Raw genomic sequence first — 21829 nt, forward strand, 5'->3', positions numbered from 1 at the left:
TGCAGACACAGAAGAGGGCTCGCTTTATTGAGAAAACAGAAGGTTGGGTCCTTCGTACCAAGATGGAGCCTGGGGTAGGCAAAAAGCCTGAAAACAAGGCTTTGAGTTAAGCTTCCTTTTTCACATGCCCGCCTCCTTGCCCCCAGTTGGGGCAGCTCCATTACAGACCCCCAGACATGCTTTTCCCTGTCTCTGGGCAAATGCCCAGTGGATTTTACCAATAGATGTCTGTTTCTGGGACCCAGGAACACGAGGGAAGTGTCTCAGTTCTTTTCCAGGATGGCAGAGGCTTCAGAACCATCAACTCCTACCCCTCCATCGTGCAGAGGCCCAGAGAGGGACAGAGACCTGCCCAACGTCACAGCAACGAAGTGGACAATGAAGATTCAAAACCACATTTGCTGTCTCCTCAGTCCCAGAGGAGCTTCTAGATGAGCCCCATTATAGGGGGGTATTTGCACCGGCACCTGCCAAGGGACTCCACCCCCGTGATGCAGGTGGTCTGGGACCTTCTTCCTTTCCAGGCTGTCCCTTCCTCTTGGGTCCTGAGAGGGCAGTCCTGGTGAGGGCAGGAGAGGACAGCATGGCTAAGGAGCTTGGGGAGAAGATGTCCTCTTGAGAAACTGCTTTCCAGCACATGTTGTCCCACCTTCTGAAACTCAAGGAGATGGTTAAAAGAGAAAAGCCTTGCTCCGGACCCACCTGCAGCATGAAGAACCATGGGTTGGACCCGGCACACTGGCTCACGCCCGTAATCCCAACACTTTGGGAGGCCGAGATGGGCAGATCACTTGAGGTCAGGAGTTCAAGGCCAGCCTGGCCAACATGGCGAAACCCCGTCTCTACTAAAAATACGAAATTAGCCAGGCACGTGCCTGTAATCCCAGCTATTCAGCAGGTTGAGGCAGGAGAATTGCTTGAACCCGGGTGGCGGAGGTTGCAGTGAGCCAAGATCTCACCATTGCACTTCAGCCCGGGTAACAGAGTGAGACTCTGTCTTAAAAAAAAAAAGAAAGAAAGAAAGAAAAGAAAAGAAAGAAAAAAAGAAGCATGGGTTGATGCAGGCATGACCTAAAACATTAGATAACATGAAAAAAGCTGCATTTGTTGGGCACTTACTATGCACCAGGAACGCTGTTCATTCACTCAGTAGATAACTACTATGTGCCCGCTTGCATCTCCTGGGAACACTTTCATAACCAAAACAGACAAGGTCCTTCACTCATAGCCTCTTTCTGAATCTTCTCAACTTCTCACCAGGTAAGTGCTGTCATCCATGATTGAGAAATAGCTCAGAGTGAAATGACATGCCCAAGGTCACATGGCAACGACATGGCAGTCAGTCAGAAAATTATCAAACAAGCAGGATTTCCAAGGCAAGGAGGAAACGGATGGGAAGAGGGACCTACCAAGGTTACAGCAGTTTTTTGAACAACTGGCACATGCCTCTGCTGCCAACATGATGAGGCGCAGAACCCAGCACAGGGAGTGCTCAGCCCGTGACTGTGAGCTGGAGGTGAGAGTCTCCTGAGGGTCCTCGGTGTACTCAGAGAGTTTCCTCTCAGGGGGCAGGAGGAGGAAAGCAGAGTAAGTGGACTTGAAGGACCAGAGATGGGATCCTAGCTGGGCGAATCACTGAGAAGCCATGTGGTCTTGGGCTCCCTTCTCTGAGCCTCCGTTTCCCCATCTGTAAAATGGAGGTAATGATACTAACGCTACCTCATCATCATGCTGTGAAGATTAAATGAGTTACGCCATAGAAGTGCTGTACATTACCCATTGATAATGTCTCAGTGGCCTCTCGCTGAAATGGAGTGTGACAGAGTACCACACTCTGAAACGGCTCATCCCCACGCTCGTCTCGTGCTGGGGCTAGAACCCGGGCAACCTCACAGCGCCATGCTCTATTGCATCACTACGTCCACCTCGAGGGCCCCCTCCAGCTCCTTTCTAAGCCCCATTTTGAATTCTCAAGCTGCCTGCAGCCTGAGCCACACAGCCAGCTGTCACCCAACTCTCAACATCTGCAAGCTCAGCGTGGGGCGGCCAGATCCTGATTTGCTCCTGTCACTCCTCCCAGCTTCCAGCACTCCTTCTAGTGTGGGGCCCAGCAGTGAAATAAAGGAATAAATACATGATGAAAGAGAGGCATGTGTACGTGTTTTGTGTGTGAGTGCAGGGGCCAGGATCTGGGTGCCAGGGAGGGGGGTGGTCACTTCCTAGGGGCTTTGGGCCTCTGGGGACCGGCTCCAGTCTGGATCTGCAGCAGGTGCTAGAGGGAGCTGGCAGCCAGTAGTCATGCCTTAGGCGAGGAATCTGCCGCTGACACAAAGAGAGGGCTGACCTTTGGACAGAGACCCAGCAGGCGCCCAGCCTGGACTGTTGTTCTTCCAAGTCCTCTCAGGGTGCTAGTGGGCCCTCTCCAACCTGAAGAGCATTTCTTTTATTTTATTTATTATTATTTTTTTAGACAGAGTCTCACTCTGTTGCCCAGGCTGGAGTGCAAGTGGCGTGATCTCGGCTCACTGCAAGCTCCGCTTCCTGGGTTCAAGCGATTCTCCTGCCTCAGCCTCCTGAGTAGCTGGTATTACAGGCGCGGGCCACCATGCCCGGCTAATTTTTGTGTTTTTAGTAGAGACGGGGTTTCACCATGTTGGTCAGGCTGGTCTTGAACTCCTGACCTCGTGATCCGCCCGCCTTGGCCTCCCAAAGTGCTAGGATTACAGGCGTGAGCCACTGCACCCGGCCCTTGAGGAGCATTTCTAATTCCAAGCCCAGCAAGCCTCCTTAGAGCAGCTGCCTCTGGCATCTGCGTAATTATCAGAGAATAATCCTGTATCAAGGCCCCACTATGCGCCAGGCATTTTGGTGGCACTTTGCTCACCATCTCTCTAGCTTTCAGAGAGGGCTCATGGAGGTGAAGTGACTTGCCTAAGATCACATTGCTAGCACGTGGCCAAGAATTCGGCAAAGTTAGGACTCTTATTAAGTGAAACTGATGGTCATATTAGAGATGGACCAATTCCCACATCTCACCTCTAGAAGGAAACAGAAGCTCAGAGAGGGCAAATCCCTTGTCTAGGTCACACAGCCAGTTAGCTTGAGAGCTGGGATTTGATCCAGGCTTGGGGACTGCCTGGGCCATGTAAAACACTAAACTGGAGGGTTCCCATCACCCTCCTGCCCTCCCTACTCCCATCCTCTCTTATGACACTTGACATTATCCATCACTCCCTCCCCCTGGGAACGCCCTCCTCCTCCAGTTTCCATGGTAGCACATTCTCCCCATCCTCCTCCTGCTTCTCTGGCAGCTTCTCACTCTTCATGGTGGCTCCTGAGCCAGGAAGCAGGAGGATCCCGAAGCCGGATCTCCAGTCTCTCCTCTCTCTCCATCACTAGCCCTGATAGCTCACCTACTCTTCCCTGTAGGTCTCTAGCTCTGACCCTGAACGCTGGCTCCACTTTTAAGCAGTAACTGCCACTTACCATGTACTTAGAGTTTACTTATGTTCTGGGCCTTATCCTATACATACATTAAATCCTCACAACCATCCATGAAGGAAGTCCACTCTACAGATGAGGAAACTGAGGCTCAGAGAGGGAAAGCCAAGATCTGATTCCAGCCTTAACCACTACTTCTTCTGCATCGAGACGAGGTATGAGAGCTGGGCACAGTGGCTCACACCTGTAAACCCAGTACTTTGGGAGGCAGGAGAATTGCTTGAGGATAGAAGTTCAAGACTAGTCTGGACAACACAGAAACACTCTGGTCTCTATTTTTAAAAAAAAGGCTGGGCTCGGTGGCTTACGCCTGTAATCCTAGGACTTTGGGAAGCTGAGGCGGGCAGATCCCCTGAGGTCAGGAGTTCAAGGCCAGCTTGGCCAACATGGTGAAACCCAGTCTCTACTAAAAATACAAATATTAGCTGGGCTGTGGTGATGCGTGCCTGTAATCCCAGCTACTCAGGAGGCTGAAGTAGGAGGATCACTTGAGCCCAGGAGTTTGAGACTGCAGTGAGCTATGATTGCACCACTGTACTTGCACTCCAGACTGGGCAACAGAGCAAGACACTGTCTCAAAAAAAAAAAAAAAAAAAAGATGAAGAAGGGATCTGAAACAGTAGGACATCTTGAAATCAGGGGCAAAAACTTTCCTCCCTCCTCCTGGAGAGAGAGAAATGGAAATTTTGGGGGAAACAGACGTACTCTGCAGTTTTGAGAACCCTGTGACGATCTAGAATTACACTGTCAATTTAGAGCTTTAAAATGCACCATGCACAGTACATTCTGAAACGTGAAGATTTGGAGAGCTTCAGGAGGAACAAAAGTTCATGGGAAATTGCCCGTTTCCTTTAGATTTTTCCATTTGGTTTTAGGTCTTCAAAAACCTCATTCTGGGGTTCCAGCTTCTAAGGCCTTTCTACTTCACTGATGCCTGGAATTAACTGGAAACATGGACCCTGGAATTCCAGGGACCCAAGTTCTGCCACTATGAACAGGCCCTGTGACTTAGGAGCAAGTAGCCTGACCTCTCAGCCTCGGCTCTCTTTGTCCTCAATGGGGATAACACTACTTCCTCACCAGGCTGTCCTGAGGATCAGGATGCACACAAGTGCCTGATGCACACAAGGCACTTGGCAGAGAGCCTGGCACACAGAAGAGCTCAGTTAAGCCCCATGCTCTAGCTGCACCCAACTTATTGGGTTTACCAAGCATTTAAACATCCCCACGTGTCCACACACACGATTTCCTCTTCTTGGTGGCCAACTCCTATTCATCCTTCAGGGCCCCCGACCCTCTTCCTCCTCTTACAGAATTGCTACGAACATGTGTTTCAGTGAAAAGCTAGAAAAGGCACTTCCCCATGACACCCTCCCTAGGACTCCCTGTCACTGCACTTATCACACTGAGGTGCAATCATCTGTTGATGCTTTATGTCCCAGCACTGGCTCAGGCTTTCTGAGGGCAGGGCCGAGGCTGACTCATTTCCAAGTCCTGACGCCCAGAGTGCATGCCTGGCATGAAGTAGATTTCAATACAAGTTGGCACTACCTTAAACACACGTGGTCTGGACCCAGGCCCTGCTGACCCCAGGACAGATTTATGTATCAGAAGGGGCAAAATCCAGCCAGATCTGTTACAGACACAGGAGATGGCAGTGAGTGGGCTTCAGGCAGCCTTGAAACAGGCCTATCCTGGGAGCGGACACAGTCCCTGCAGGGAGAGTAAACAGCCTGACTCCAGTGTCACCTCTTTCAGGAGTCTTCCCCAGTTCCTAGATTTTCCCCTTTTTCTGCCATACCCCCAAAGCATTCACAGGAGGAGCCCCTGACGAGGAGAAGTGTCTCCTGCCATGCTGATGACCTCCCACCCTCAGACACAGGGGTCTCTATGGTCACAGGGTAGTGAGAGTGATCTAGGTGGCTTGGGATCCCAGGTCACAGTGGCTTGGCAGGCTGGATGTGAGTGCTGGGCACGGCCCCACATCTTTCCAGGACCCAGGGAAGCCATTTCCCAAAGGAGGCACATCCCCAGGTCTAGGGTTGCTGGGAGCCTCATCCTGAGAAGGGGGCTGTGCTTTGCCCTCCAAGGGCATCACTTCCCCCTAATGTGCCCAAAGCCCCTCTTGGTGCCTAAGTCCCCAGCCCCCTGCATGCTATTCAGTCCCTGCTGGAGTGACAGCCTCCCAGCTTTTGTTCCAAAGACATGGTTGTCAAAAGGAAAAGAAGTATATTGTTTCTTTTTCTTTTTTCTTTTGTTTGAGACAAAGACGTCAATTTCTTTCCATCTGTCCCAAAAAAGGAAGAAAATTAAATTTGTTTTTACAAGGATGTCAGCACACTGCTTCAATAGGGAGTCAGGGGTGCATTACTGAGGCAGTGTTGGTGAGGGAGGGGAGAGCAGTGGGGGGAGAGGAGATGAGGCACGGGGGAGGTACAGGGAACAAGGACAGACACTGATATTCTGGGAAGCAAAGATCCAGGAGTGCCTGAATAAAATGCCAAACCAATGAAGACAGAAACTTCTACACCCAACTCCAGGTGGATGCCACTCTCAGCAGCATGAAGGGGGCAGCTAGGCTGGAGCAGGTGGGGAACCTGGGGAGCCTGCTGAGGGGAAAGGCAGAGGGGGACGCACACTGATGTCGGCATTGCAGTTACAAAAGCTTCTCCCCCCAGTTCCTTCAAGGTCAGGTCCCCATATGGGCAGTTCCAGTTCACTGGAGTCATTGACACCAGACACATGGGTGCAGCCAGATGTTGGGAGAATAGAAGAGGATTTCATCCAGGTTCTTATCAGGGGCCCAGGACCCAGCATCAAGTGCGAACTGATGCTTCTCATACTCCACCCCCCACCCCCAAGAGTCCCAGGCACCACTTACCATTCACAGGATCTAAGTAGGTGGTCCTCTGTCCTCCAGTATCTGGGCCAGAGAAACTAGGGCCCTGAGGACCCACAAAAAGCATCCACCTTCCACTGGAAGACCTAACCTTGAAGCAGGAGCCCGCCTCTCTTCCTCCACCCACCCACCACCACTCCTTGCCACAGAGGTCCACTCCGGGCCTGAGTTTTCAAGATGGTTTTGGAAGCCTTCTCCTTCCCAAGCCTCTGGGCTCCCATTAGTACTCAGGTCTGGGGACCCTACCCCAACCAAGGTCCTGTCTTATTACCCTATCCTGGAGCAGCTGCCCCCTGCTCTGCTGTCCTGTCCCAAGGCCCACTGTGGCCACTTCGATTCTGAGGCATTCCTGCCCGTTCCAAGGAAATACACGACTGTCAAAGAGAGAAAAGGTATATTGTTTCTCTCTTTTCCTATCTCTTCCTCCCTCATTCTCCCTCTCTCTTTTTTTAGAGACAGGGTCTTGCTCTGTCCCCCAAGCTGGAGTGCAGTGGCACCACCATAGCTCACTGCAGCTTCAAACTCCTGGGATCAAGCGATCCTCTCACCTTCCAAGGAGCTGGGTCTGCAGGTGCAGAGCTGCCTGGCTAATTTTGTATTTTTTGTAGAGACAGGGTCTCTCATGTTGCCCAGACTAGTCTCAAACTCCTGGGCTCATGCTCATCCACCCGCCTCAGCCTCCCAAAGTGCTGGGATTACAGGCTTGAGCCACCACGCCTGGCCCCTCAGTCTTTTATATTCTATTTATAGAGGTGTCAAGTTGGACCTGGACCTCAGCGAGCCTTGCCCCTTGCTAGAACTCGGGGCTGGGACTGTATCCGAAATTGAGGCCACAGGTCCTTTGCACAGGCCCCCTCTCTAGTGACCAAATCTTGAGCTGTGGCCACACCCGGCTGTCCTGTCTCTGGGTCTCCCCTCACAGGAGGCTCCTCCCTACTACACAGAGACCCAGTCTTGCAGCTCAGTTTTCAAGCAACTGTCCCCACCACTGCCCCTCCTGGGTCCTGGGCCCGGACGCCCAACTCCAACAGTCCGGCTCCAAGCTAGAAACCGAGGCTGTCTCAAGGATGAAGCCCCGCCTCCCTGGAGATCCCCTGTTTAGGGACTCAGTTCCAGAGCCACAGGTCCAGCTCCTCCCCTGGAGTCACTGGCTTTCCCGCCCCACCTAGAGCCGTGGACGGGGCACCCAGCCCAGAGGCCCCGCGCTATTGATCTGCCCTCTGCCTCGCCCCAAACCAGAGGCCCACCCCATGCCCATCTCGCGGCCCGGCCTCGTCTCCAAAACAGAGGCCCCATCTGGCGATCCCAAGCCTCCGACCTTCTACTGCCCCATTCCACATCATGGCTCGCGCCTCCCACTGGGACTCATGTGGCCGCAGGGTCACTAGGGAGGAGCGTGCTGGGGGCCGGACCGCCTGGTCAGGCGGCGGCGCCACCGCCGGGACCGTCGGACGGGGTGCAGGCGGTGACCCGCTCGCGGGCCGTGGCTTCGCGGGCGCGGCTGAAGCTGCTGGGGTCCGGGCGGCCACAGGGCTTGCGGCAGAGCTGGCGGAAGCAGCGCTTGAAGTTCTCGTCAAGGAAGGCGTAGAGCACGGGGTTGAGACTGCTATTGGCGTAGCCCAGAGCGATGCACAGGTGCAGCGCGGCCACCACCAGCGGGTCGCGCCGGTCGATATCCACCAGCGTCCAGACGATGACGAATATGTGGATGGGCGCCCAACACACCACGAAGGCGCCCACCACCACCAGCACCATCCGCGTGATGCGCCGTAGGCTGCGGTCCTTCTCCTTGGAGCCCGACAGCAGGCGCACACTGCGCAGGCGCAGCAGCATGAGGCCGTAGCACACGGTGATGATGAGGATGGGCACCACGAAGGCGAAGAGGAACACGCAGATCTTGGTCACCGTGTCCCAGTACCAGCTGGGGCTGGGGAACTGGAGCATGCACACCACCGCCCCATCTGGGCCGCGGAAACAAGGAAAGACAGACGGGGTGAGGAGCCTGCGTGCCTAAGGGGCCCCCACCTGCTCACCCACCCTTCCAAGGCTTGGGCAAGTCCCACCACCTCCTCCCAGCCTTTGTTCAAGGAGATTCTTCTGTCTGGAATGTCCTCCTCAGATTCTGCACTTGGTGAACTCTTAGTCATCCTAAAAGACCCAGTAGGATTGGCCCTCGTCTGGGAGGTCCCCTATATTCTCTCCTGGCCCTTTTATCAGCCTTTGTGCCCATGGGTGGCAGTAATGAAATCATTTAGCTCAGCCCACTGAATGCCAGTCATTGCAGTAACTCAAAACACCCTGACCCATTTCCAAACTAGCTCCATTGGGAACAGGACTTCTAAGACAGACAACATGAGTTAGGAGCAGGACTCAGGCCCTACTACACAGTGTAAGGAAATTACTAAACCTCTTGGAGCTTCACTGGAGTGGGGCTAATGACAGTACCCACATCTCCAGGATTGTCGTGAGGATTAAATAGGCTAAGGCACCTAACGCATTTAGCACAGTGGGGTTCAAGCTCTTGGTGTACCCACAGGGAAGAGGGGCACATATGTGTGGGAGTCCAGGACTCAAAGATAGGGTCAGCCTCCCCAGAGGGAAGCAGGTCTCAGCTTAATTGCAAGAACCTCCTGGCCAGGCGTGGGGCTCACGCCTGTAATTCCAGCACTTTGGGAGGCTGAGGGAGGTGGACTGCTTAAGTCCAGGAGCTCGAGACCAGCCTGGGCAACATGGCGAAACCCCATCTCTACAAAAAAAAAAAAAAAAAAAAAAAACATTAGCTGGGTAGGGTGGTGCACATCTGTAGTCCCAGCCACTTGGGGGGCTGAGGTGGGAGGATCACTTGAGCACTGGAGGTTGAGGCTGCAGTAAGCTGGGACAGTGTCGCTGCACTCCAGCCTGGGTAACAGAGTGAGACCCTGTCTCAAAACAACAAAAACAAAACGAAACTTACTTCCTTCCTTCTCGGAGGAAAGCAGATTTCAGCTTAACTCAAGGACTTCCTTCTTGAGATAGGAAGGGTGCCCAGGATGAAATAAGCTCCCCATTCCTGGAGTGTGGGCTTGGGCCGGATGAACACCTTACAGGGTGTTGTGGGATTCTGATACAGCCTTGAGGCTGGCCCAGGGGACTCCCAGGATGTCTTGGAATGCTAGGATTTAAGAAGCCACACAATGGACTTGAGGCTAAGAGGTGAGAAGGGGCTGGGGATCCACAGACAGAGTGGGTCCACAGGACATCAGGCTGGCAGGACCCCTAGAAAGAGCTGAGTCCAAGACCTTCATTGTATAGGAACCAGAACAGCACTTGTTCAAGATCACACAGCAAGTGGCCCACAGGTCCAATAAGTGCTGATGGCACACACTGGGAAAGTGTGTGCGTGAGGGATTGTGGAGTGAGGAGGCCCATCTGGTCCAGCCCCGGCAGGGATGCAATTAATGGCCTGTAAACTGAAGGCTGACAGTGAGGAATGGGGCTCTGCTGCTGAGTCAAGACCAATGACTCATAGGCCGTAAAAGGGCACCAGGGGCTCTGCCCTTGTGAGGGTCAAGGGTAACCAAGAAGCTTGTTCTCTCCCAACCACAGCAATGACCCTCTGCAAACTTCCACCCAAGGGACTAGAAGGAGCAACAGACCTGGGGGCAGGAACCCTAGGTTGCAGGCCAAATTCCACAAAATGCCTGGCTGTGTGACCCTAAGTAAACCACCTGACCTCTCTGACTCTGTTTTCCTACAGTCAAATGCAGGTAGGAGTCCCTGCCTTGTCTATCTCACAGGCTTAATCATTTAATAGCGGCTATTCATTGGGCCTTGGCGATAAGCCAGGACTTGTCCTAAGTATTCTACACATATCATCTCTTTTTTCTCAACATCTCATGCTATAGTGTGACTCAGAGAGGTTAGTTCCTGTGTCTGTGGTGCCCTTCTAAACAATAAACTTCCTTGCATTAAGGTGGGGCCATGTGACCAGCTGTCACTAGGAAGAGATGGGCCATAATTTTTTTTTTTTTTTTTTTTAAGACAAGTCTCGCTCTGTCGCCCAGGGGGAGTGCAGTGGCATGATCTCAGCTTACTGCAACTTCCGCCTCCCGGGTTCAAGTGATTCTCCTGCCTCAGCCTCCCAAAGAGCTGGGACTACAGGCACCTGCCACCAGGCCTGGCTAATTTTTTTTTTTTTTTTTTAAGACAGAGTCTCGCTCTGTCACCCAGGCTGGAGTGCAGTGGCACAATCTCGGCTCACTGCAAACTCCACATCCCAGGTTCACGCCATTCTCCCGCCTCAGCCTCCCAAGCAGCTGGGACTACAGGTGACTGCCACCACGCCTGGCTAATTTTTTGTATTTTTAGTAGAGATGGGGTTTCACCACGTTAGCCAGGATGGTCTCGATCTCCTGACCTTGTGATCCGCCTGCCTTGGCCTCCCAAAGTGCTGGGATTACAGGCGTGAGCCACCGCGCCCAGCCAATTTTTATATTTTTAGTAGAGATAGGGTTTCACCGTGTTGGCCAGGCTGGTCTGGAACTCCTGACCTCAAGTGATTCACCCGCCTTGGCCTCCCAAAATGCTGGGATTACAGGCATGAGCCACTGCACCCAGTCAACATTTAAAGTGGCTATGCTTTCTACCCGCTCCCTCTCCATATTCATCTGCCGGCCATATGCCAGCAGTAGAAGATTCTGAAGCCATCAACAGGAGGCTGGGTCCTTGAATGACTGTGCTCCTCCTACTCACACTGGATTGTGATGGGAGCAAGAGAGAAACCTCTACTGTGTCAAGCCCCTGAGCTTTGGAGAATGTTATTGCAGCTCCCCTAATGCAGGGAGGTACTATAATAACTACCATGTTAGCTCCTATTAGTCATTCCCTGCAGGCCATTCTCTAGGCCTTGCTTTGGTCATCCAGGCTAATGGTTTTCAAATTAGGATAAAAGGGAGTTTAAAATGGGAACACAGAACTTGCGGCCTCCACTGCTCACTAGTCAGTGACACCCTTACCTCATTGGACATCCATCCATCTCTCTATAGATCAGTCATCCACACATCCCTGGCCAGCCACCTACGTGTACATAACCAGCCATCCATAATCCCCTTCATAAATTCATACATTCCCTTTGGCCAGTAACCCATAAGACCACTGATCAGTCATTCATCTTCACAATATTCAACCATCTGTGTCTTCCACTGGCCAGCTTTTCCCATTCCCATTGGTTGACCTTCTACACTCCCACTGGCCAGACACCACACCATCATTGATCTTGATCAGAATCCAACCTCTGCTGGTGAGCCACCTACACTCACCCTGGTAAGTGCCCTGCAAGCCCACAAAGGGCCATGTACTGCCTCCTGTGGTCAGTGGCTTGTGCCACCGTGCATTTACTCACTCACCCCGGGGACGGGTCACAGCCATGACCATGATGGGCACGCCAATGCCTGAGGCCAGGACCCAGATACAGATGTTGATCAGCTTGGCCTTGGCAGGCGTGCGGAAGTCCAGGGCCTTGACAGGGTGGCAGACAGCGATGTAGCGGTCGACACTCATCATGGTGAGCGTGAAGATGCTGGTGAACATATTGTAGTAGTCGATGGAGAGCACAGCCTTGCAGAGCAGCTCACCGAAGGGCCACGTCTTCATCAGGTACTTGGCACTCTGGAAAGGCAGCGTGCTGGTGGCCAGCGCATCAGCCAAGGCCAGGTTGAAGATGTAGATGTTGGTGGCCGTCTTCATCTTAGTGTACCTTAGAAGGAAATGCATGTGTAATTAATCCCATTTCACAGATTTCAGTTTCACATGAAACTCAGGGATGGGAAGTAGCTTTCCCAAGGTCATGCAAAAGGTCAGGGGAGGCTGGACGCGGTGGCTCACGCCTGTAATCCCAGCACTTTTGGAGGTCAAGGCAGGTGAATCACCTGAGGTCAAGAGTTCAAGACCAGCCTGGCTAACATGATGAAATCCCGTCTCTACTAAAAATACAAAAATTAGCTGGGTGTGGTGGCGTGCTCCTGTAGTTCCAGCTACTCGGGAGGCTGAGGCAGGAGAATTGCTTGAACCTGGGAGGCGGAAGTTGCAGTGAGCCGAGATTGCACCATCGCACTTCAGCCTGGGTGACAACAGCGAAACTCTGTCTCAAAAAAAAAAAGGGTCGGGGCAAAGGTGGGACTAGAACCCTGCACTATCTGATCTGGCATCGCTCCTTTCCACTACAACAGAAGCAAAAGGATTTCTCTGGTTGTGAATAACTTTGGCAGAAGAAAAATCCTAGGCCAGGCGCAGTGGCTCACGCCTGTAATCCCAGCACTTTGGGAGGCCAAGGCAGGTGGATCGCTTGAGCCTAGGAGTTCAAAACCACCCTGGGCAACACAGTGAAACCCCATCTCTACCAAAAAAAAAAAAAAAAAAAATTTAGCCAGGCATGATGGTGCGTGCCTATAGTCCTATCACTCGGGAGACTGAGGTGGGAGGGTCGCTTGAGCCCAGGAGGCAGAGGGTGCAGCGAACTGAGATCGTGCCGCTGTACTCCAGAGTGGATGACAGAGCATGACACTGTCTCAAAAATAAATAAGTAAATAAAAGAAAAAGAAAAATCCTTATCTTCTAAGAGGTACTAAGCAATATGTTTAAAAATAAAACTGGGCTCCAGCAGAAAGCAGATCTGGGTTCTAATCCTGCCTCTACTATTTATTATATTAGCTGAGTGACGCTGAGAAACTTGAGCTCTCTAACGCTCTGCATTCATAACTGTAAAAAGAGGGGTGATGTTTGTAGCAATCTCTTAGGATGGCTGTGAAAATTTAATAAGCTAACACAGCACTTAGCCCCAAGCCTGATACATGGAGAGCAATCTGGACACAATCACTGTTCTTTTTCTTCACAGGTGAAGAATGGAGCTGGGGGCTAGACCAGAGTGACTTGATTCTCTAGCTCCTGGCACTGACCTGGCCTTTGGGGAGTATGATTGGTCAACTCTGAGGAAGGGACACTGCCTAGTAGATTGGCTGGGGCCTGAGGCCCCCTGGGTGTCCTCTGTGGTAGACAGGAGCCCCCAGTCCTTCCTGCGGCTCCATCCAGGCCTCCTCATCTCCATGTAACTGGACTCATCTCTTTGCAGAAGCCACAGTGCATCCCTCTTCCCATCCACAGTGGTGTAGGGAAGCGGAGCAGGTGACAGGGTCACACATCCAACCCAGGGCATGAGCCCAGGGGTCCAGGGCAGATGTCTGCAGCCAAACTCTGCACCCAGCACTCCCGTTATCCCACCATGCTCTCTGCCCTGCACAGCTATCTACACTGCAGTTGACCCCCTGTTTGGCCAACGCTTACAGCCATGGCCCCTTCTGCACCAGGGCCTGGGCGGGGCACCAGGTAGCCCAGAGGAGACTGCATACACTAAGCCAGACCCTCCCAAATGCAGTGTCACCACCACAGCAACACACGGGCACCCCGAGGCGGGGCGATGTGACACCACTCTCATGCCTCTGGGGTGATCTGAGATACCCGGAGGAGGGTTACACGAGTGACTCCTCGAATTCCAGAGCAGGAAGAGAGACACATTAAGGGGAAGTGATTTTATTAAAGCGTGGCCCGAGGGCTCACTTCAGAATTACCGGAAGAGCCTGGAAGAAATGCAGGGTCCTGAACTGCACCTCAGAGCTGATCAATCTCCATTTCTGGAACTGGGGCCTGGGAATCTTCATCTTTAAGAAGCACCTCCTCACCCCAAGTGATTCTTATGAATTCTGAAGTCTGAGAATTACTACGTAGCCTAAAGCCTCCATTTGGGAGAGATGGGGAGACTGAAGCCCAGAGAGGCAGCATGACTCATCTAAGGTCACACAGCAACAGTGGCAGAGCCGAGGCGAGAACTGAGACTTCCTGACTCCCGCACTCCTTCTTTCCTCCACCCCAGGGGTGGTCCCATACTGTGTGCCTCCATTCCTTTAGAATCTCTCTGATCCCATGCCCAGCCCTGGACACCTAGGATGAGGCACTCAGTGTTTTCGAATGGTGGAATAAATTCGCATCAGCTAAGGCTGTTCCTGTATGAAGTGACTGGTATTTTTGGTTGAAAGGAATTGACTCACTCATTGTCCTCCAGGGCAGCATCTGTCCTACTCCCTCCCAAATAGCTGCTATTTGCTCTGGGGCTGGAGAAGGAAAAAGTTTTGCTCGGAGACAGCAGAATTGCAAGTCTCAGGAAGTGTCTTCAGTGGGGTGTGGGATCACAGCTGTGTGGGAGGCGGTCTCAACCCCACAGCTGACTCGTCTAATTTCTCTGCTCTTACGCAGAACAATTAGAGGCTGTTCTTCGCCTGCTATTTTGATTTGCGAAGGATCCTTCCATTCCCAGAGGGGGCTGGGATGCTGGGAAGTGGGTGATGAAGCTGCTGTAGTTGGTCCAAGCGGGCTGAGCGGCCCAGCGCTGACTGCCTGCCAGGCAGGGCCCCAGGCTCCTCTCCTCACGGCCCCCCTCTCTCCCCTCCACCCACAGCCACACCCCGTCCTTCTGGCCATCTTAGACTCCCTTCTCCAGCCCCAAGACAAATCATGCCGCTCCCCTGCTCTCAATTCCCCAGCGACTTCCCAAAATTCTCTCTGTTCTGCAAGCTGCCCCGACCACCTTTGGGATCTCAGTTCCCAGCATGTTCTCCTCCACCGATGTGCCCCTGCCACACACTGGCCTCTTTGCTGTTCCCTGGACACGCCAAGCCCACTCCCACCTCCCCACTTCAGGGCCACTGGACTTGCTCTTGCCTCTTGCCTGGAACCCTGGTCCCCCCATATTTTGCACGCTTACTCCATCACTTAATTCAGGACTCTATTCAAATGTCACCTCCTCAGAGAGGCCCTCCCTGACCACTCTATCTAAAGTACCATCCTCCCCACCAACTCTAGCTCCCTCAGCGGCTTCATTTTTCGTTACAGCACAAACCACTTCCTGACTTACATTCATCTTCTTTTCTGCCCACTTGGGTCTCTCGCCCATGCAAGTTCCCTGAAGTCAGAAGACTTCATCCATTTTGTTCCCTGCTGTATCCTTGGGCCTACCAGCAGTGCCCGGCAAAAAAAGCAGGCTCTCAGTCAGGCGCAGTGGCTCACGCCTGTAATCCCAGCACTTTGGGAGGCTGAGGTGGGTGGATCACGAGGTCAGGAGTTCGAGACCAGCCTGACTAACACGGTGAAACCCTGTCTCTACTAAAAATACAAAAATTAGCCAGGCGTAGTGGCACGCGACTGTAATCCCAGCTACTCAGGAGGCTGAGGCGGAAGAATTGCTTGAACCCAGGAGGCGGAGGCTGCAGTGAGCCTAGATCGTGCCACTGCACCCTAGCCTGGGTGACAGGGTGAGACTCTGTCTCAAAAAAAAAAAAAAAAAAAGCAGGCTCTCAAGAGACATCTGTGATGTGGATGTCTTAGTCCAACCTCACCAGCTCGCACAGGGACACTGCAGCAGCCTCCCTCCCCCACAATTCATCACCCATGTAAGTTGGCGGCTCACTCTAAAAGGCAGATTTGGCCAGGTATGGTGGCTCACGCCTGTAATCCTAACACTTTGGGAGGCTGAGGTCGAGGACTGCTTGAGCCCGGGAGTTTGAGACCAGCCTGGGCAACACAGCAAGGCACTGTCTCTTAAAAAAAAAAAAAAAATTAGCTGAGCATGGTGGAGTGTGCCTGTAGACCCAGCTACTCAGGAGGCTGAGGAAGGAGGATCACTTGATCCTGGGAGTTTGAGGTTGCAGTGAGCTCTGAAAATACCACTGCGCTCCAGTCTGGGGAACAGAGCAACACCCCATGTCTAAAAACAAACAGCTCCCTGGACTGGATTTCCATCTGGGTAGCCTCCTTTCCCACAGTGCCCTCCCGTGTCTGGCCACATCAGCAGTCCCTCACATGTTCTGTGTAGCACGCCCTCCCTCCTGAGGGACAGCCACTATCACGACTTGCTGGGGATCCTTCCAAATTATATATATGTATATAGCTTTTTAGAAAATTTTATTTCTGGCCGGATGTGGTGGCTCATGCCTGTAATCCCAGCACTTTGAGGGGCTGAGGCAGGCAGATCGCTTGAGCTCAGGAGTTGGAGACTAGCCTGGACAACATGGAAAAACCTTATCTCTAAAAAAAATTCAAAAATTAGCCAGGCTTGATGGTGGGCACCGTAATCCTAGCTACTCAGGAGGCCAAAGCACAAGAATCACTTGAACCCGGGAGGCAGAGGCTGCAGTGAGATCGCACCACTGCACTCCAGCCTGGGCGACCGGGTGAAATCCTATCTCAAAAATAAAAGGAAAGAAAATTTTATTTCTGCCAATGTAACACAATTACATAGTGTAAAAAGTCATGCAGGACAATAATGAGAACAGCTGCCCCTCTACCCGTCCTTGCTCACTTACTCCTCCTGTCCCGTTCCCCAGAGGCAACCACTTTGAATGTTTTTAGCTATTCTTATAGCGATTATCTCCACAATTCTAAAGAATATGCTTATGTGGCTATTTCTTGATTCATCCATTTTAGACAGTATTTGTTGAAGTGTGGATTTGGTTAAGAAACGCTATGCCTAAATACCCAAATTCCAGTGGTTTAACAAATGAAAGGTTTATCAGAGTCCATTCAGTGTTTCCAGGACAACTAACTTCCAGGAGGCAATTCCAGGCTGCTTTACTCCTGTGGCCCTGCTATCTTACCCCAAGGCCTCCTTGATCACCAGAGAGGGAGAAGAGGCAGCTGCAGAATCATCTAAGTTTTAGTCTGGTGGCGACACGTCACTTCCACCTGAAGCTGACTGGTCAAAAGTAGTCATGTGGCCATGCCCAACTGTAAGGGGTTGAGAAATAGTCTTCTGTGTGACCCAAAGCAGGGAGAAGCAGATATTAGTGAACACTTGTAATGTTCCTCACAACGCCCTATTACAGAAGATGAGGACTAACTCATCACATCACCCAACTGTTCCTCTCTCCATCCTCCCAACATAGTTGTTTATTTGTTTGTTTCTAAGAGACAGGGTCTTGGCTGGGCGCAGAGGCTCATGTCTGTAATCCCAGTACTTTGGGAGGCCAAGGTGGGTAGATCACCTGAGGCCAGGAGTTCAAGACCAGCCTGGCCAACACAGTGAAACCCCTTCTCTACTAAAAATACAAAAAGTTAGCTGGGCGTGGTGGCAGGCGCCTGTAGTCCCAGTAACTCGGGAGGCAGAGGCAGGAGAATTGCTTGAACCCAGGAGGCAGAGGTTGTAGTGAGTCAAGAGCATCCCATGGCACTCCAGCCTGGGCAATAAGAGCAAAACTCCATCAGAAAGAAAAGAAAAGAAAAGGAGGGAGGAAGGAAAGAAAAAGAAAGAAAGAGAGAAAGAAAGAAACAAAGGGAAAGAAAGGGAAAGAAAGGAAGGAAGGAAGGAAGAAAAAGAAAGAAAGAAAGAAAGAAAGAAAGAAAGAAAGAAAGAGAGAGAGAGAGAGAGAAAGAAAGAAAGAAAGAAAGAAAGAAAGAAAGAAAGAAAGAAAGAAAGAAAGAAAGAAAGAAAGAAAGAAAGAAAGAAAGAAAAAATAAATCCTAAGAGATGGGGTCCTACTATGTTGTCCAGGCTGGAGTGCAGTGGCTATTCACAGGTGCAACCATAGTGCACTACAGCCTCCATCTCCTGGGCTCAAACGATTCTCTGGCCTCAGACTCCTGAGTAGCTGGGACTACAGGTGCACACCACCATGTCTGGTTCCAATATAGTTTTATTGCCATTTTTAGCTGACTCAGTATTTAGGGTTTACATTCTTATGACTTTGTAAATATTATCCACTGCCAAGCCGAAGAACATACTATAATTACATTTTGTAGCACAGATATTTAAGTTTCCCAGGTAATAACTGCCCCAATTTTATCCACTTGCTTAGTTCTGTGTACATATTGCTAAATCTCCTCAAACACTCCAAAAGACCTATAAGATGCCTTTTCCATCCAGTTGCAAAATCTACCAGTTCTTTTTGTTTTCCTAGTGAGCTATGTTCTGGACCTTTCCTCCCCACTTTCTTTCTTTCTTTCTTTGAGATGGAGTTTCTCTCCTGTTGCCCAGACTGGAGTGCAATGGTGCAACCTCCGCCTCCCGGGTTCAAGCGATTTTCCCGCCTCAGCCTCCCGAGCAGCTGGGATTACAGGCATGAGCCACCATGCCCGGGCTAATTTTGTATTTTTAGTAGAGATGGGGTTTCTTCATGTTTGTTAGGCTGGTCTCGAACTCCTGACCGCAGGTGATCCGCCCGCCTTGGCCTCCCAAAGTGCTGGGATTACAGGTGTGAGCCACTGCGCCCGGCCTCCTCCCCACTTTCCATCTGCACTGTTTGCTTTGTATTCTACACCAGCTGCACACCTGTCCTCCTTGGCTAGAGCACTCTTTTCTTGGCTTGCAAGTCTTCTGCTGTCTTGATCTATGCCTTCGTTTTGGTGGAAGACATCCTCTAATCACTTCCTGAGAAAGGGCACATACGAGGTAGAATTTTTATACCCTTGCTTGTCTGGAAACGTGTTTATTCTATCCTAATTTCTGATTTCTTTGACTGGACATGAAATGGTAGGTTGGAAGTAATTTTCCATCAGAATTTTGAAGGCATGGCTCCCTCATCGTCCAGCCTCCAGTGTTGCCACTGAAGCATCTAAAACTATTCTGATTCCTGATGTTTTGTGTGTGATCTGTCCTCTCTACCTGCAAAACGTGTAGGTTCCTCTCTTTATCCCTGGTAGTCTGACCCTTTGTGACGGTGTGCTTTCAAGTGGCTCCTTTTTCATTTCTGTTGGAACCTCTAAGGGTAACCACTCAGTACTTGTTACCTTCCTCCCTCCCCCACCTCTCCTAGGTGAACTGGCAGCTCTGTGTGTGTGTGTGTGAAGATTCATGTCCTTCAGTATAAAACGTACTCGTACCATTTCCTCCCCTTTGCTTTCTCTGGGAGCCTTGGAAAATCCCTTAGTCAGATATTGGGCCTCCTGGATCAATCCTCTAATCTCCTTACATCATCTTTTTGTTCTATCCTCTGGGAAATTTCCTTTTCGTTATCTCTCGATTCTTCCATTGACCTTTTATTATTGCCATTATTATTATTATTATTATTATTTTGAGACAGATCTTGCTCTGTCACCAAGGCTGGAGTGCACTGGTGTGATCACAGCTCACTGCAGCCTCAACCTCCTAAGCTCAATCGATCCTTCCACCTCAGCCTCCCGAGTAGCTGGGGTCACAGGTGCACCACCATGCCTAGCTAATTAACATTTTTTAGGCTGGGCACAGTGGCTCACGCATGTAATCTCAGCACTCTGGGAGGCCGAGGCAGGCGGATTACCTGACGTTGAGAGTTGGAGACCAGCCTGACCAACATGGAGAAACTCCCTCTCTACTAAAAATACAAAATTAGCTGGGCGTGGTGGAGCATGCCTGTAATCCCAGCTACTCCGGAGGCCGAGGCGGGAGAATCGCTTGAACCCAGGAGGTGGAGGTTGCGATGGGCTGAGATCGCGCCACTGCACTCCAGCCTGGGCAACAAAGCAAGATTCTTTCTCCAAAAAAAAAAAAAAAAATGGTAGAGATGCAGTCTCCCTATGTTTCTCTGGCTGGTCTCAAACTCCTGGGTTCAAGTGTTCCTTACACCTTGGCCTCCCAAAGTGCTAGGATTACAGGCACAAGTGATCATGCCTGGCCCCTGTCTTTTTAAAAAGTTTGACTCCCGGCCGGGCACGGTGGCTCAAGCCTGTAATCCCAGCACTTTGGGAGGCCGAGGCAGGCGTATCATGAGGTCAGCAGATCGAGACCATCCTGACTAACATGGTGAAACCCCGTCTCCACTAAAAATACAAAAAATTAGCCAGGTGTGGTGGCGGGCGCCTGTAGTCCCAGCTACTCGGGAGGCTGAGGCAGGAGAATGGTGTGAATCTGGGAGGCGGAGCTTGCAGTGATCCGAAATCGTGCCACTGCACTCCAGTCTAGGCGACAGACCAAGATTCCTTCTCAAAAAAAAAAAAAAAAGTTTGACTCTCATGTTTTAATTTTCCAGTGCCCTTTCTTCTTCTCTTGTTATTCCTTTTTCATATAACATTTATAGCATCTTATTTCAGGGACATAATATCTTAACTCTCTGAGGATGCTAAGAAGCCTTGTTTTGTATTTTCTTCTGCTCTCTGCATCTTTTACTTCCTTCAAACATTTTTGTTCCTTTGTCTGCTTTAGCCTTCCTCTCTTATCCTGGAGACTTCCTTCAAGTATCTGGTGATATATAATTAAATGCTGATTTTTTTTTTTTTTTTTTTTTTTTTTTTTGAGACGGAGTCTTGCTCTGTGCCCCCGGCTGGAGTGCAGTGGCACTATCTCGGCTCACTGCAAGCTCCGCCCCCCGGGTTCACGCCATTCTCCTGCCTCAGCCTCCCGAGTAGCTGGAACTACAGGCGCCCGCCACCACGCCCGGCTAGTTTTTTGTATTTTTTTAGTAGAGATGGGGTTTCACGGTGTTAGCCAGGATGGTCTCGATCTCCTGACCTTGTGATCCGCCCGCCTCGGCCTCCCAAAGTGCTGGGATTACAGGCTTGAGCCACCGCGCCCGGCCTAAATGCTGATTTTTAAGTGAAGTACTAAATAATTGGCAGCTCCATGTATGTATGTGTGTGTGTGCATGTGTGTGCCCATGTGTGTGCATGTGTGTGCATGCGTATGTGCCCGTGTGTGCATGTGTGCATGTGTGTGCCCATGTGTGCGTCCATGTGTGTGGGCCCGTGAGTGCATGTGTGTGTGTGTGCATGCATGTGTGTGCCCGTGTGTGCATGTGTGTGTGCATGTGTGTGTGCATGTGTGTGTGTGCATGTGTGTGTGCACGTGTGTATCAGTGTGAGGGCCCTGTCAACTGATGGCTTCACTATAGGGGAATTAAGTGATGATCTGGCTTTTACGCTGAGGGACATGTAAATATCAGTTTCCGTAGGTCTCTTCTCTGGCCTTCAGGTCTTCAGAAAATAATCCTCCCATCGCTCACCTGGGTTGCATACCTCTGGCTGCCAGAATTCTGTTGGTAGAGCTGGAGAAAGGGCCTAGGAGTCCCCCCATCTCCCCATTTAAAAAAATTAAAATAGAGATGGGGGTCTCAATATGTTGCTCAGGCTGGTCTCCAACTCCTGGACTCAAGTGATCCTCCCACCTTGGCCTCCCAAAGGCTGGGATTACAAGCATGAGCCACCATGCCTGGCCTCCCGCTCCCCATTTACCTTTGGTATCTTGTCCTGACCCTTTGTGGGTCTGCTGGCCCTGAGTCCAGACTTCCCCCATGTTAACTTCTCTAGGAAAAGAAAAAACCTTGCCTTCTTGCAGAGTGGAGGGGTAGCCATCTGGTTGTGCAGGGGACAAGGATGGGGGTGCCTAACAGTCCCAGTACTCCCTCTAGACCAATCATCCTCCTGTCCCTGTTTTCTGTC

The 21829-nt window shown here is 51.3% G+C and overlaps 1 protein-coding gene across 2 annotated transcripts in view; it reads right to left on the reverse strand.

The window, feature by feature from the left end:
• Window positions 1–21829, reverse strand: part of OPRD1 (opioid receptor delta 1) — a 60924-nt gene continuing 39095 nt past the window's right edge. The window contains exons 2-4 of one of the 2 annotated variants that reach the window (XR_010580192.2): window positions 11785–12134; window positions 6383–8361; window positions 1–1687 (exon numbers count right to left, since the gene is read on the reverse strand). Coding sequence is in view for 1 of the 2 variants with exons in the window: in XM_005544217.5 (XP_005544274.1) it covers window positions 7820–8361; window positions 11785–12134 (892 nt within the window). In the remaining variant the exon portion in view is untranslated. Of the gene's footprint in view, window positions 8362–11784; window positions 12135–21829 lie in introns of both variants that reach the window. The other variant, XM_005544217.5, reaches the window with a different exon arrangement.

Source organism: Macaca fascicularis, chromosome 1 (genome assembly GCF_037993035.2).
Source record: "Macaca fascicularis isolate 582-1 chromosome 1, T2T-MFA8v1.1".
Classification (NCBI taxonomy): domain Eukaryota; kingdom Metazoa; phylum Chordata; class Mammalia; order Primates; family Cercopithecidae; genus Macaca; species Macaca fascicularis.